The sequence below is a fragment of the Dipodomys merriami genome, unplaced genomic scaffold, assembly GCF_024711535.1.
Source record: "Dipodomys merriami isolate MVZ:Mamm:240054 unplaced genomic scaffold, mDipMer1.0.p SCAF_8, whole genome shotgun sequence".
Classification (NCBI taxonomy): Eukaryota; Metazoa; Chordata; class Mammalia; order Rodentia; family Heteromyidae; genus Dipodomys; species Dipodomys merriami.
The window spans coordinates 28673627-28690455 of record NW_027206401.1 but is presented as its reverse complement, the minus strand read 5'-3'; the positions used below and the strand labels follow the sequence as shown (position 1 = coordinate 28690455).

At 39.2% G+C, this 16829-nt stretch overlaps 1 protein-coding gene across 5 annotated transcripts in view; it reads left to right on the top strand.

Annotated features, from left to right (window-relative positions):
• The window catches only part of Ncoa7 (nuclear receptor coactivator 7), a 123030-nt gene that overhangs the window by 18916 nt on the left and 87285 nt on the right, over window positions 1-16829 (top strand). For all 5 annotated transcript variants that reach the window (XM_070010788.1, XM_070010790.1, XM_070010792.1 and 2 more), the window contains exon 2: window positions 6495-6608. In XM_070010788.1, coding sequence (XP_069866889.1) covers window positions 6559-6608 — 50 coding nt within the window. In that variant the 5' untranslated portion in view covers window positions 6495-6558. The remainder of the gene's footprint in view (window positions 1-6494; window positions 6609-16829) is intronic.

The window sequence follows — 16829 nt, the reverse complement described above, 5'->3', positions numbered from 1 at the left end:
GGTGAGTCAGCACATACCCTTTGGTATGGTCAATGATTTTCCTAATCCATCTAATTATGAAAACATCTACTACACATGCAGCCCGCAGATCTCCAACTTGTCCATAACAGCTCAAAAGAAACTGACCCAATGTCTTTTAAGTGCAGTTATACTTCCTTCTTTTAACCAATCCCCTGGAATAGAAGCTATGTCACAGAAGGAAGTTAGATCATTGTAGGTTGATTATGCCAGCATCCTCTCTTCCACCAGCCCTGCCCCTCCAGCTATACCAGGCCAGGATTCCATGAACACCATACATTCCCTTCCCACTGCTTGGCCTTTCTGCACTCACCATCTGGAGATGCCTGCTCTACCTTCATAGCTCAGTACTGGCGTCATCTGTGATTTGTCCCTGACACTCCTTTCCTTTTTCTTCAAGGTAGAGTCAGGTGCTCCTCTTCTATATTCTGTGATTCTCTGTATCTGGCAGTATCAGAGCCCTCACCATTTCTCCTTTACCAGCTGAGGGTGTTGTTGCAGCTGCCAGTTCTTCTTGAGCTGTCCTTCCTTTGTATTTGCCGTGGGATTCTTGGTCCATGGTAGATGTTTCAGAAAGGAATCTGCCTTGTTGTTCTGGATGGTTGGTATTCAAAGCATATCCTGGCTCTCAGGATTCACTATTTTCTATACTAGGTCCTTACTAACTGCACTCAGTGATCATTTCTCTGTATGATTTGCTCCACAATCCCCTTTTAACTTCTGCTGAAACTTTTCAGTGTATTTGCTCATTTTCAGGCTTATGACATGTCTCACAGATTTGGCAGTTTCCAGTTCTTTTATTTCACATGTATTTGCATGTCCGTTTACATGTTCTGATCTGAGTGGGCCAGACATAGACTATTTAGGAGCTTTGATGGAATTTTTCACATCTCTTCAGTTAGAAAAAAAACAGTCCACTTAAACTCACATTATTAGCTTAATTATTTACAGGTCCAGTTAAGGACTCTTAAGTAGAGAAAAGATGACTACCTCATCAAGTTCTTTGCTAATTTTACCATTCATAGATCTCATCTCATTTTCTCAGTAGTGGACTGGTAGCTTTCCTTGGTTATCACTTTGCTTTGCATCTCCCTTTTTGGCTCTTTCCCTGCCATTACATTTGAGTTTTGTCGTTGCAACTTTAAGTTTTTGTGACACATTATGTATTTGGGTGACATTACCTACTAGTTGTTCCCTTTGCAGGAAGGTTTGTGGCTAACATTTATGTTTAGTTCTGTATCTTTGTTTCCAGGTTTTCTTGTTAAAGTATTCAAATTTCTGACCTTAGTTAACAGTGGAATTTGACTATCTTTTTTTGGTTTAGATGACATTGTTGCTTTGAGATAATGAACACGTGTCACATTTGGGTAAAATGTGTTTTTTCTAGGAGGAAATGTCTGCATAAAAAAGGTACGTTTTGGTGAGTGGAGCAACTGGCCAAACTTAGAACAATAAAGCTTCAATGTGTGTTCCTGTCATTGATTTGTTTTGTAGGAAATATGTTATTGGGAAAACAGCTGATAGATACCCTAGATTAGCCCTGACAGGTTAGAAGTAAGTTCAGGGAGCTGTGGAGTTCAGGCCCTTCCTTGTTCTGCATAGTTCATACTGGTTTGATGCAGTAAGGAGGTCTCTGATAGTTCTCTGCTCAAATTCACTTAAAACAGTGCTGTGTTCTCAAAAAGAAAACACTTCCATTTTAATACAAAATACATGTCTTATAGGGGAGGCCCATTCTCATGTGCCTTTTATTTCTTTTCTTTTCTTTTTTTTTTTTTTTTTGTGCTAGTACTAGAGCTTGAACTCTGGACCTTGCTCAGCTTTTTGGCTCATGGCTAGCACCTTGCCCCTTGAGTCATATCTCCATTTTCACTTATGCTGGTTAATTAGAAATAAGGGTCTCTTAGATTTGTCTACCTTGACTAACTTCTAACCTCAATTCTCATATCTTGGCCTCCTAAGTAACTAGGATTATTTATGAGACACCATTACCTGGCTGCCCAATAACTATCTGAATTTAGATTTAATTGACTATTCTGATTTAAGGTTGCAAAAAGGAATGTTTAGACAGATCCATCCTGTGTTCCCTTATACAATTCCTTTTGGTCTATATACACCATCAATGCAGGAAACTCCTCTAAGTTACTGTTTGGATGAGTCTAGAGTAAATTGATGTGTGGAAAAGTCAACATTAAATGAACTGAAGGCTTTTAAGAGCCCATTATAACCACTTACAATGGAAAATGTAGTTCCCATTAGAAATTGATTTAAAGAGCTTTGGTTCTGCACTGAAGCATGAAGGCTGCTGTATGGTGTTCTGTTCTGTGCAAATCATTTTTATAGCACCCTCTACCTACCTACTTCTGTTTAATCTACTGGTGTGTTTCTGGCTGCAAGGACTACATTTGTCTTGTTTAAGGAATTAAAAAAGTTACACAGAAAGGAAGTGAAAGATTACCATGTTTTTAAAAAAATTTATCTAAAAGAATATATATATTTAAAAAAGCCCGATGAGTTCTAAATAGACACAGCAGCACCAGATGTCAGTTCTTGGATCATTTACTCTTTTTTCTTTTGTTCCTTTCTGTCAATATTTTTTTCCTGGAATCAAACATTAGTTTCTGGCTCAGCTTGCAATATAAAAAAATCCAATTAGGTTGTTATGACTTCATTTTTATTCATGAGGAGAAACCTAATAAACAGATCATTTGTATCACACAGGAGAGAAACTTCAAAAGAAACCACTTGGCCCACAGCAGGGCAGAGAGATGTGGATTCTAATCCTTTCAGAAATCTGGGAGAGTCTGGCAAAGGCAATATCCTGTGTGTTCAGATACTTCTTCATTCAGAGGAGTCCTTCAATTTGTATTGGTCTGTCCTATAACTGACTTTATCCCCAAGTCTGGTTTAATTTAACTCTTTGTTTAGCTTTGATGTGGATTTTTTATATACTGTGGTACCAGTGGCGTGGTGCCAGGTGTTTAGGAAAGTACAAGGAGCATATGAAACATGGGGGTGTTTGCCTTGAGGGCAACTTATTCTTAGAGTTGAGGAAGTTAAGTGAGCAGGCATTGTTTCACAAGGCACTATTAAGTACTTCTCAGTAAGTATAGATATCAAGTGGAAAAAGGAGAGAGGGAGAGAGAGAGAGTACACAATTGGTCAGGGGGGGTGTTGTCAAGTAGAATTAGGGAAGAGAGGGAACAGCAAATGATGTCAGGTTTGGGGAAAGATATTTCTAATTGATCCAGAGTTGAGGAGGTCAGTGCATCCAAACAATGATGGGACTCAGGAGAGGAGGACACTCAGCCATGATCTTTCCTTTTTCTTCTTTCATCACTCAGACCCTTGAATGAATATTACCTACCTCAATTCATTTTTGGTTGGCTTCTACTCCTACTCCTCCATTGATCAGTGCTGTTGGAGATCTTCAATGACTCCTCAATGACTTTACCTCCGTTTGCTCCCACCCACAGGGTCTATGCTGAGGTACTGGACATTGTAAACTTGGCCCCATTACTTTTCTAACCCATCTTCAATTGCCTTCTGTGGAAAGACAAGAATGTGCCCCCAAATGGGTTCAGTGTAGCTAGTTCCAGTGTAGCTAGTACTGTTGAATTAGGGAAATGAATTGGCATTTCTGTTTCAGCTTCTTAGAAATAAAGGTTCCTGAATCATTGTATGGTTATTCCCCTTACAGGTTTGTGGCTAACCTTTATGTCTAATTCTCTATCTCTAGTCCTGTATCTCTGTGGTTGTACCAGTAGCCACTGTCTTGCTGGTCTGACTATGCCCTGCTCTTTTAGATAATCCATCTTTATGGAATTCTTTTTCTCTCTCTTCATTACATATTGAAACCCTAATTGCCCTGAAAATTTTGTTTCATTACACATCTCAATTAAATTTGAACCTCCTGTGTTCTAGATTTTTGCTGTTATTCATTGTCCAGTTCCCAGTTACTATCTTAGAGTTTATCTGCTGTGTCTTTTCCCCACTGGGTCATAAACTCCTTGAGGGCTGAGCCCGTATTATTTGTGAACAAGCCTGTGTTGTTACTGTGTCTTCCATTGTTTCTATGCAGGGCCTTATGGGTAGTTGTCAAGCATTCAAAGTGATCTTATCATCATGTTATTTTTTTTCCTTTTCTTTCTAACTACAACCATATGCTGATAATTTCTAATTTCTCTCTAGCTCTCCTTATTCTCTCAGATTATTATTATTGTTGTTGTTATTAGTATCATTATTTTGTTGGTCATAGGGCTTGAACTCAGGTCCTGAGTAATGTCACTGAGTAACTTTTGCTCAAGGTTTGTACTCTTACCGCTTTGAGTAATAGCTCCACTTTCTGGTAGTTAATTAGAGATAAGAGTCTCATGGCCGGCTGCCCTTGCCCAGGCTGGCTTTGAACCTTAGTCCTTAGATCTCAGCCTCCCAGGTTGCTAAGATTACAGGCATGAGCCACAAACACCTGGCTTCTGAATTTTTGATGTTATAAAATGTCTGCTGAATTTTAACTTTGAATGAGCACCACAAGGATAACATGTCCACAACTGATTTCTGATCTCCGTCTTCTCCTCTATTGCATGCTCAGTCTGCCCTCTTCATGCTATTTCATGGTATCTTTGCTGTCATAATCTGCCTTGTCACTGCAGAATCTTGGAGGGTGGTTTTCATTCCTCCTATGTTGTTTTTATGAAATAATCTATTTGCCTTCTAAATACTTCCTGCACTCATACCTCTCTGTGTTATCTCTTGGTTCTGAGGTTGGAGCCTTAAGTAATTTACTATAACTTCTCATGAGACTACTTTCTTGATCCTACCAACTGAATTCTTTATATTATGATTATGTCATAATCCCTCCTATGAAACCCTTTGATGATTTCCATATGTATGTGTGTGTGTGTGTGTGTGTGTGTGTGTGTGTGTGTGTGTGTATGTGTGTGTGTGTGTGAGGGATGAGAAAATTGGTTTTATCTCACAACTGGCTCTGCCAGATTTGGTAGTGACTGTTTGCAAGTGCTGCTGTTGGTCCAGCATCCTCATTTAGTGACGACAAACAAGCTGCAGTGTAGGATTGGTCAGTGGGAGATAATGTCTAAGTTTTAGCTGTTTAGCAGACATACAAGCTCTTCTATGGCTTTGTTCCTTTCTGAGCCTTTGTCTTCAGCTCACACCATGCCTTTGATTCACACTTCATCAGGAGCAATGGGGAACTCTTGTATCTCTTTGCTTTTGATCAAGCTGGATCTTTACTTGGGAAGCCCATATTCATAAGCTTGGTGGATGAGAGAAGGTAGCATTGAGTATTATGACTAAGTATTCTTTCTTAAAAGTTTACTTTTTTAGTTGACAGGTAAAAATTATGTATTTTTGTTATGTATAGCATGGTATTTTGAAATATGTACGTAGTTGAATGTCTCCATTGAGCTAATTGTTCCTCCTGGAGACTCCAGTGGCATTCTGTGTCTCCTCCAGCACAGCCCTTATCTCATTACCTTGAAATCCTGTGTCTCTCTCACAGGACAATAAATTCCATTAGACCAAATATCATGTCCCATTATCCTGCAGCTCTGGTACTTATCACAGTACTTTTCATGCACTATGTATTAGGATTACATTGTTTAATGAATTCAGGAAATAATTTTGATCCATGAATGTTCTTTGCCACCTTAAAAATACTAAAATTCGATTTGTGAAAATGCTTTTGTTTCAAGGGAAAGGATGGGTACAGGAGTATAAACATTCTGCAGGAAATTTAGATTGAAGCAGGCAATAAGTAGACACAATGAGAGTGGTGTATAAGGAATTTGGAGCTGGAACAGCATTCATTAATGGTTGAAATCTTGGCTAGTAAGCGTATGTGAGGAGATCAGTGGAGAGAGGAAGCAGGGCATTGAGAACACACCCGGAAGGAGAGTGGTTTCCTGATCCTTGTCCTTTCGTTTCTACATTTGCTCAAATGGAATGTTCTGGCTGGGGTGTTAATCCAAAATACAAAAGATCACCAAAGTGATTTTTATTTTTATTATTCTTGTCAAACACCTAAGAGAGCCATGCCACGTAATTGTCTATGAGACATGTTCATTATTAGTTACTTGGAAAGAGTGATGATGAGTTTATTATTTTAAAAAGTAAGTAGCATCTACAGAGTTAGCCTATAATTTCCCAAAGTCAGTATAAATTTTCTTGGGTCCATTTTGAAATAAGTGTTAATTTTGAGGAAAGTCCTTTGGATTGGTTTTCCATCAACATTCTGACTTGTGGTTTAATTCCAATTGTAGTTTTGTGATTTGCCTCCCTGTACTACCCCTTCCAGGGAGCATTTACATTTTGTATTGGACTCATGTGACTGTGTTTCCTGGTTAAAGTTTATCTTTCATTTGTTTTGGGTCCTGTAACTCTACTCTGCTTTCTTCTTCATGTTGGCCATTATAAACTTGTTCACTTATAGTTGCTTTCTTATTTTTTAATTACAGGGCTATGAGTCATTGATTAAAAAGAAGAACTTTTCCAAATACTTTGCACTTTTGGTTGTGTATTATGGATACCAAGGAGGAGAAGAAGGAACGAAAACAAAGCTATTTTGCTAGGTAAGCATTCATTCTGCAAACTTATATCCATGGTTTAAAAAGAATATTTGAGAGGAGTTTGTCTTCAAGTATTCCTTGGTACTTTGTGTTTTATGACTGTTCATAAGTAGAGCAAGTAACCAGCAAAAGTTAAGTATACTTTCCCTTGTGCTTTTAAACATTAATATGAGAGGAATAACACTTGCTTCTCCGCTCTCCATCTTTGTCAGTTTTTTCAGGTTAGTATTGCCCAGAGAACCCAACTGTCATGACTGACCTGCACATAGCTCTGAGATCCATGTTCAGCGCTTACCTTGAAATTCAAATCATAGATGTTTAGATTCTACCATTCAGTAGCTTAATTAGCTGACCTATAACTGAAAATCTCTGACACATTCAAGCTTATCACCTTGTGGGGAGTTCATTTTTTGGGGGGGGGGGAGTTCATTTCTTAAAAAGTATTTCTGAAGGGAGGTGAAATGCGTGAAACAGCATCATTTGATTCAAAAGTGTTTTTTCTTTAAGTCTTGAGCTTGTCTAAAACATATACATTTATTTCCTAGTATTTGATTGCCTTGGCTTACTATATGCAGTTAAATATCAATATGATTATCATTGGTTTATCATAATGAATGCTATGCTATGCTTCCCAGACTTAGAGAACATGGGCTTAAAATAATCATTGTGTTCTCCTAAATTGAAATTCTTAAGAACTAAATTTAGTCTCACTTCATCCACAATTTTCAAGCCTCACTTTAACCCACAGTCTATACTCCTTAGAGATGTATTTCCTGTTTTCCAAATAGAAAGAAGCCTTGGAACTAAAACCAAAGATTTTTTTTTTTTTTTGGTCAAGGTATTTATCCCAAAATCAAGCTGCATTTTAGGTTTTTAATGAGAAAAAGAAGAAAAAAATTTAAGGGCTTACTGTGTGTAAGTATCTTCAAAATAAGCCTGTGAAACAGGAGGTTTTATCCTTAACTTATCAATAAGGTAACTAAGATTGGAAGTACTTTGTCCATTTATGTAGCAAAGAGTCAGGATCCAATTATAGAGCTATCTCCCAAGGACATGTTCCAGTTAGAAATCACAATTATAAATGAGGATTTCTGAAAAGCAAGAGTTAAAACTACTCATTGCAGTGAAATGTCCCCTGCTGTTAGGACAACAGAAAGTAACAAAGTTGGGAAAAGAAGTCAGGTATATAATAATGGATGCGACATTAGAAAAATAGGGAATTTAGAGTAAATAGTTTTCTTACTGTTGAATTTTGAGAGTCCTTTGTACATTACCAGCTATTAATCCTCATAAGGACTGATAGTCCTCATAAATGATTAATAGCTGGTTTGCAGGTATTTTGTGCCAGTATGTAGCTTGTTTTCCCCTCCTTTTGACAGTGTCTTTTACAGAGCAAAAAGTTTTAAATTTTGATATGGTTTAATTTGTCATTTTCTCCTTTTAAGAACTGTGCTTTTGACATCAAATTATAACATTTGTGTGTTTTTTCTAAAGGTTTTTTTTTTTATTATTTCACTTTATATGTCTCCAGATTATTTTGAGTTTTTCTGGTATAAGATGTGAATTTAAGTTAAGGATTATTTCTTTCTGCCTTCTTTTTAGCCTGTACAAGCCCTACATATTGACATTTAAAAGCCATAGTGTCTTCTGATCTAAATCTGAAAGTGAATTTATGATTATAATAGTAAGGGTAACCATCGGCTCATGAACAACTTGCTCAATGTGAATTTCTTGCCTCTAATGTAAAAGGGAACCCCTTTAACTAGAATGCAAACTAATACTGTTCTTGAAAAATACCATAGTTTTTTTTCAACTCAGAAATAATAAAATTTGTCCTTCTTCCCAGGCTTTTCAGAAAAATATTCTAACAATGAAAAGAAAAACATTAAAAAATCATTAAGTGTGACCTTGGAAACACAGGGACAGTAGAACAAGGACAACAAAATTATTAGTGCCATTAAAACAGTCAGTATGTTTTGTCATGAGCAAATAAGAGAGTGCATATGAGACAGGCAGGCAGGCAGACTGTAGTTTAGCTGTGCAGTGATCAAAACAAAACAAACTAAAAGTACCAAAAAACAAACAACACAAAAGTTCAAAATAAAAAACAAAGGAGACAACCGAAGTGTTAATCTTTTCAAGTGCCTCCTGGTGAACCACCAGAATTACCGATGGAATGTACTTGAAAAACTCTAATAGCATAGGGCAGATTTTTTTCTGGAACTGAGTACTTCAGGGCAGGCCAAGCAAACTCTCAAGAGAATGTAAAGTCAGTCCAAGGGTAAGGCCAAACTGACATAATCACGGTTTTTCCTCAACTAAATTACACTGCCTTACATAAATCTCTACTGCTGTTCAAAGGAAATTGGAAGGAAAATTCTCCCTGGTATTTGGCCAGCCACCAAAGTTATGTATCTGAAATCCTAAAATTGCTTTCAAACCGGTTCTCCTTCCCTTGGTTTTTCTTTTCTTCACAGCAGTTAAACAGTCAATGTGTTCATTGTGTGCTATCTTATCATGTGGTTTCATAAACATTGAACGAATGTGTTTGGTAAATAATCTTTTTATCAAAACTTTGTGGGATCTCCCTGCCTCCTCTCTCCTCTAGGAAAACACAGCTAAATTTAAAAGACCTTGCTTTAGGCAAGGTGCAGTGATTCATGTCTGTAATTTAGTTTGGGAGGTGGAGGTTATAGTTCTTGGTCACTCTGTGCTAGGGTGACATCCCAAGAAACAAGCAGAACATTATAGTTTACATCCTATCTAATTGCCTCAGGAAGTTTAGCTAGTAGGACAGTGTTTCTGGCTTGCCCACGGCAGATCTGAAAAAGAACCAAAACAAAAATGATTGGAGGACTGGCTCAAGTGGTAGAATACTTGCCTCAGAAATACAGGGTCTCAGCCAGGCACTGATGGCTCATGCTTGTAATCCTAGCTACTCAGGAGGCTAAGATCAGAGGATTTTGGTTTGAAGCCAGCTGGGACAGTAAAAGTCATTAAGACCCTTATATCCAATCATCCCCAGAAAACTGGAAGTGGAGCTATGGCACAAAGTGATAGAGTGCTGCCTTTGAGCAGAAAAGCTCATGGACGCGCCTAGGCCCTGAGTTCATGCCCCACAATTGACCAAAGAAAAGAATGTCTCCTGTTCAAACTTCAGTATCACCACCAAAAATGAAATGAAGGGGTAGAAATCTGAAAGCTCAGCCCTTGGGGGGCTGGGGCAGGAAGATTGAGAGTCTAGCCTAACTTGGGTTACATGGTAAGTTCTAGGCCAGCTTTTGCTATATTATAAGACCTTGCCTCCAGAAAATAGAAAAAAAAGACAAAAGTATCTTGCTTTAATAATTTTAAATTGGAATTCAGAATTTGAGGGTCTTCTAGTCTTTTCTTACTTGTGATGCATCTTTACTTATGATATATGTGCAACTCTAAATAGAAGAATGGATTGGTCTTACTACCAGGTAGATCTAGTTTAGATCACTCCAGGGTCTTCTGATATGGTGTGATCAGTATAGTTTGGTAGCACTTTTTAGGTCAACAGAGTGATTCATATGACATTTGTCCATGCTTTTGCAAAGAAATCGTGTATACAAAATTAGTATGTTAAATGTATGTGTATTACTCCCTAATTCTCTGACAAGTCTTGGAAACCAAATGAAAAACCATATTACTAAAGCAAATTATACTCTTTGTGGCAATTGTACTCTACAAAAGTCACTATCCTCTGGGGGGGGGCATTGCTCATTTGGCTCCTGTTCCTTCCTCTCTTTCCTTCCCTTTGTAGTAGAATGCATTCATTATTTTATTACTGCTAAACAGGGCTCCTTCCACATATATTATGTGGCCTCTGCGATTTTTTTCTTTCTTTTTTTTTTTCTGCTGGTTGTGGAGCTAGAACTCTGGGCCTGGGCACTGTTCTGAGCTCTTCAGCTCAAGGCTAGCAATCTACCACTTGAGCCAAAGCACCCACTTCCAGCTTTTTCTGTGTATGTGGTGCTGAGGAATCGAACCCAGGGCCTCATGCATGCAAGGCAAGCACTCTACCACTGAGCCACCTTCCCAGTCCCCGCCTCTGAGATTTTTATATGGTCTGTTTATAATGTGTATGTCTGTGTGTGTGTGTGTCTGTCTGTGTATGTGTGTGGGTGGGTGTGCTAGTGATGGAGCCTAAAGCCTCTTACATACTAAGCACAGACACATGTACTGCATGTGCCACATCATACCACAGAGCTACAACCTAGCTTGTCATGTGTGCTTGGAATGTTTTCTGGAAACATTTTTCAGGATCAGAGGTTAATTGAGGAGATCAAAGTTACATTTACAGTTAATCAAACTGCTTTTTACCTCTAATCTGGTCTAGGAGGGCCTGTTAGTAGACTCCTCAGGAGAATGCACTATTCGGGGTAGCCCTACTTCCCTAGGCCTGCTGTCCCCACCTGGTTATGAACTGCCTCTCCCACATGCTGTCCTCTCTTCCCACCAGGTACGGAGCAATCACATCCCTTCCACCTCTGTCAGCAAGTAGTTAAGGAAGCAGAATTTGGGTATACCTAAGCTCCCATCCACTTCCAAGATACCTCCAACCCATCCTGTACCCTGGCCATTTCAAGCTGAACCTCTCACCCACCAATAGAGCATTCATGTTAAAAATTACCTCTGGTGGGCTGGGAAGGTGGCTTAGTGGTACAGTGCTTACCTTGCATGCCTGAGGCCCTGGGTTCGATTCCTCAGCACTGCATAAACAAAAAAAGCCTGAAAGTGGCACTGTGGCTCAAGTGGTAGAGCACTAGCCTTGAGCTGAAGACCTGAGGGACAGCACCCAGGCCCAGAGTTCAGGTCCCATGACAGACAAAAAAAAAAAAAGCTCTGGTGTACAACTTTGGCTATGTTTTCTAGATTCCTTTAACTCTACATTTCTTCAGTTATGAAATGTACCTAGTAATAACCCACAATCAAGATGATCTTAAAGAAGCAAGCCACCCAGCTGAGAAGAAAGAGAGGAAGGCCAAGGGGAACATCAAGGGGTCCAGAGCTGGCTAGTTTGCCCTTTGTTTGCTTCTTTAGGGAAGAGCATGTAGAGATGGCTATTTGAACACACTTCTTAATAAAACATGCATGCCAAATGTGTTGCTTTCTCATTAAAACAAAATGAAACCAAGGTAGCCATGGAGATAGAAGAAGTGTTGAGCACAGGGAGTACTCACACAGCTCATTCCTGACCTTTCTTCTGCTCCCACCTGCATTTTTTTCTTTTTTTGTGGGTCATGGGGCTTGAACTCGGGGCTTGGGCACTGTCTCTGCGCTCTTCAGCTCCAGGCCAGTGCTCTACTGCTTGAGCCACAGTGCCCCTTCCGGTTTGCTAGTGGTTTTAATTGGAGATAAGAGTCTCACAGACTTTCCTGCCTGGGCTGGCTTTGAACTGTGATCCTCAGATCTCAGCCTCCTGAGCAGCTAGGATCACAGGCGTGAGCCACCGGTGCCTGGCTCCTGGTGCCTTGCTCCTACCTGCACTTTTATACACAACCAATCCTTATCTTGACAACCCACTTCCAGCCTATGGTCTCGTTCTTTTGTTCAGACCTGGTAGTAAGAGCAATTACAGTAAGCAAGATTGAAACCAGACAGTTTCCTAAAGACAACTCACTATGAGCACAAGTAGGCACTGGAATTACAGAGGGCCTTTGGAAATCTAAGGTACCCATTTATTTAACAGTTGGACCCTAAAACCACAAGGCAAAAGGGTTAACAATGTGCTAGCCCCACATTAGGGCACTGTCTTTATGAATTGGTAAGCAGAGCCTCACCAAAGTATTGCTTGATAGACTCTCATGTCTGCTACAGAGATAGATCCCTCCAGTGGCCAGATAGATTGCCCCAGTGGCCAGAGACCTGACCTCTGACTTGAACTGTGATCAGCATCATACGTCAGGGTTTAGTTTTCACATTATGTGTTCTTGATATGGAAAAAAAGATTATGGAAACTGATCTGGATTACTGTATCTTCACACCACACCTGGATAGAAGAATTTTCATGATGGGAAATGATTTGACTGTTGTGGGCATTTAGAGTGGAAGGTGGTTGATCATCTCACTGACATTATCCCACAGGCAGCAATGCAGGGTTTGAGCCCAGCGCTGTTCTTTGCCAATCCGGAGCTTATGTTCTGCAACATTGCCTGAGGCCACTTGGCACCTTTGTGGTAAAACGGGTCCTGCAGAGGTAACACAGGTTTCCCAATCTGCTACTCCTCACAGTGTGGGTGGATTAGATGTCTTTGGTCACCCAGTTGTAAATTCATTTGGAGAAATCCATTCTAGGATCCAGAGATAAACATTTGTAAGTGACCTTTTCAAAAGCAACCCACAGACATCTTATCACCTTCAGCCATCCTCAATATTGTTTTCGTCAGAATATTAACCAACCATGGCAATAGGAAGCATGCAGTCTATACATTCTACCTTTGTGAGTCAGGATTCTGCATTTCTATGTAAGGTAGATAGTTTCCTATCATAGAAATGAATGCAGAAAGATGGTGGATAGAAAGCCTACATTTTCCCTATTGACTGTGCCACCTCAGAACCAATGGTAGTCACGTGAATGGCTAGCTGTGCCGTGTGCCACTAGGGGAGGACTTGGGCATGCTCTCCCGCTCCAGCCCCAAGGAGACAATCTTTGAACCCCAGAAAGAGCCATCTATTTGTGGTTTGCCTATGACAAAAGTGAATAACCTCCTGAGTGGGGGGGTGTCATGTGAACTCTTGTCCTTTCTTTAGTTAACAATCTGTAGATTGTTTTGTATTTCTTGCTGACCAAGCAAGATTCAAATGCCTCAAGTGTTTCTGAAACTTAAGGAGAATCTACCACTTGTTGGATCCTTTCTCAGGTTTTCATTGAGTGACTACATGAAAAACAAACAGAATAGTTTTAATTATATGACCAATGTGAACTCTATGCCTTCCTAATATTTGTTCATTTTATCCTGACAATTTCACTATGTTTATCGATTCTACAAAAGGTGATCATTGAGGCTGGGGCCATGGCTTAAGTGATAGAATACATGCCTAGCAAGAAGACTTGAGTTCAAACCCCAGAACTGGAAAATCACAACAGCATTTAAAAGTGTTTCACAGATACCTTTACTTTAACTCTCAATGATCTCAGGAGTAGCCAGATATTAAGGGCAGGTGATGAATCTGTTGCTCAGGAGATTAAATCACTTGGCTTTTAAGAGGTGTGTTGTTACTCCCCCTCTGCTGTGTCTGTAGGTCTAATTTGTGTGTGTGTGTGATTGTGTGTGCATGCACATGTACATGCTGGCCTTGGGGCTTGAACTCAGCATGGGTTCTGTCCCTCAGCCCTTTTTGCTCAATGCTAGCAGCCTACCATTGAGTCACAGCTCGACTTCTAGTTTTTGGTGGTTAATTGGAGATAAGAATCTCAGAAACTTTCCTGTTTGCTCTGGATTTGAACCATGATCCTCAGATCTCAGCCTCCTAGGCAGCAAGGATTAGAGGTGTGTGTCTTATTGTTATCCTTCATGCCATGCTGTCTCTTTCTCTTATACATAGTATTTTTTAACTAGTCTAAATGTGGGTTAGAACATACTGTTAATGTCACAGCATGCTTAATAGGAAAATAATTTGTATAAATCTGAAAGTAGAATGCTTTAGTTGTCTTTACTGGAAACCATATTTAATTCAAATTTCTGAGAAGCAGTTTGAGAGGACTTTAGTGTCCAGTGCTCTGCCTAAGGATTCTCTAGCAAGATCTGCATCGCTGATTTATGATTTGCAAATCAGACCTCTCTCTAAAGGCCATCTGGCTGTGAGGACTCTGTAATTGTTCAGAGGCTTTCCACGTACCTATTAAATAATGAGTGGCATGCAGCAATTACTAAATATTTTGGTAACCAAATGAAGGACAGAGTATTCAAAATATCTTCTTTAAAGGATATAAATGGTTTTCAATTCCTAATTTTTTATCACTAGCATATTTATCAGTACTCTGCAGTTTTATCAGGCTAAAAAATTAAGGATAGTTCACAAACATTTCCTATGAGAAGCTGCTAGTGCCTCTGTGCCTTACTTAATAGCATTACTAATTTCCAATTAAATTTTTTTGCATGAGCTGCAGTGTTGAAGTCTTATGTTTCCTATTTTCTTATTGAGTTCAGAGCAGGCTGATCTTAAGGGAACATTTACTTTTTACTTGCTGTTCCTTACTGGGAAAAAACATCTATGGTCAAGTGTGATCTGCTAATGTTTCCAGGAAATCATTAACTTTTTCTAGTGATTACCAAAAGGGCTTATCAACACTTAGCCATTAACAGTTTAGACTCCTTGCTTTTTTCTTCAATTTTAAGGAGCAGGCTGAGTTACTTGAGTGAATTCCAAGTGCAACACAGCTTTTAAGCGGTAGGTTACAATCCTCTTGAAGAGTCATGAAATCTGGGTAGTGGTTGGAATTGGCATTTTACATTTTTAATTTACATATACTTGTACATATTTATGGGGGATTCATTATGATACTTCACAACATTCACACAGTGTATAATTAGCATTTCAGTAACTAGTATATCTGTCACCTCCAACATTTATCATTTATTTGTGTGGAAGCATTTGAAATCCTACTAGTCATTTTGAAGTATGTAATTTATTGGGATCAGCTGTTTCCTGTATTGCAGGACATTAAAAGTTCGTCTTCCTATCCAGCTGCATCCCTATATCAATTAACCATCCTTTTCCTACCTTGCTACCCTTCCCAGCCTCTAGTAACCATTGTACTTTTCTTCTATGTGATCAACTTTTAGCTTCCACATTGATAAGTGAGCATATTCTCTATCTCTTTGCTTATTTCACAGGACAAAATACCTTCCAAACTCATCCATCATGCTAGAAATAGTGGCATTTCCATTCCTTTTTTTTTTGTTGTTGTTGGTCATGGGGCCTGAGCTCTGGGCTTGGGCGCTGTCCCCAGTGCTCTGCAGATCAAGGCGAGTGCTCTACCCTTGAGCCACAGCACTGCTTCTGGTTTTCTAGTGGTTTATTGGAAATCAGAGTCTCACAGACTTTTCTGCCCTGGCTGGCTATGAACTGTGGTCCTCAGATCTCAGCCTCTTGAGTAGCTAGAATTACAGGCGTGAGCTACCAGCATCCAGCCTCTTTTCTTTTCTTTTTTCTTTTTTTTTTTTTTTTTTGGGTCCGCTCATGGGCCTGAACTCTGGGCCTGGGTGCTGTCCCTCAGCTCTTCAGCTCATGGCTAGTGCTCTACCACTTGAGCCACAGCGCCACTTCCAGCTTTTTTCTTTTTGCTTATGTGGTGCTGAGGAATCGAACCCAGGGCCTCATGCATGCAAGGCAAGCACTCTACCACTGAGCCACCTTCCCAGCCACTACTTTCTTTTTTTATGGCTAGATACTACTCAATTATGCAAATATACCATAGCTTATCTATTTATGCATTAATGAGCACTTTAGTTGATTCTATTTGAGTATTGTGAATAGTGCTACTAATGACATGTAAACACAGGTATCTCTTTGCTCTATTCTGGATCTATCTTCTCAAGTGGGAGAGCTGAATCATATGGTAGTTCTATACTTAGATGTTTATGAAACTTCCATACAGTTTGCCACAATGGCTGTACTAGTTTTCATTTCCTCCTACAGTATAGTCCTTTCTCCATATACTCGCTGTATTTGGTATTCTTTGTTGTTCTAATAATAGCTGTACAAATAAGTTTATTGTGGAATATCTATATATCTATATCTATATCTATATATCCCTGGTGATTAATGTCACTGAGCAATTTGTGTATTTGCTAGTCTTTGAGATGTCTATTCAGCTCATTTTGCAGTTTTTAATTGACTTAATGGAATGAAACAGAACAGCTTACACACGTTATGCTAGACTGAAGTAGAACATATCAGTTAGAGTAAATAATGATTCATGGAAAATTTAAAAAATGTTTATAAATATGTATCTAATGAGTCAAAAGTCAAAGTTATTTTTATAGTGTGTTTATGACAAAAATGATGTACTGTTTTAAAGGATTTTTTCCCTGTGGCTAATATACTGAGATTCAGGTCACCTTTTTATCATTCAAAATTAATTTCTTGGGCTGGGAAGGTGGCTCAGTGGTAGAGTGCTTGCCTTGCATGCCTGAGGCCCTGGGTTCGATTCCTCAGCACCACATAAGCAAAAAGAAAAAAGACAGAAGTGGC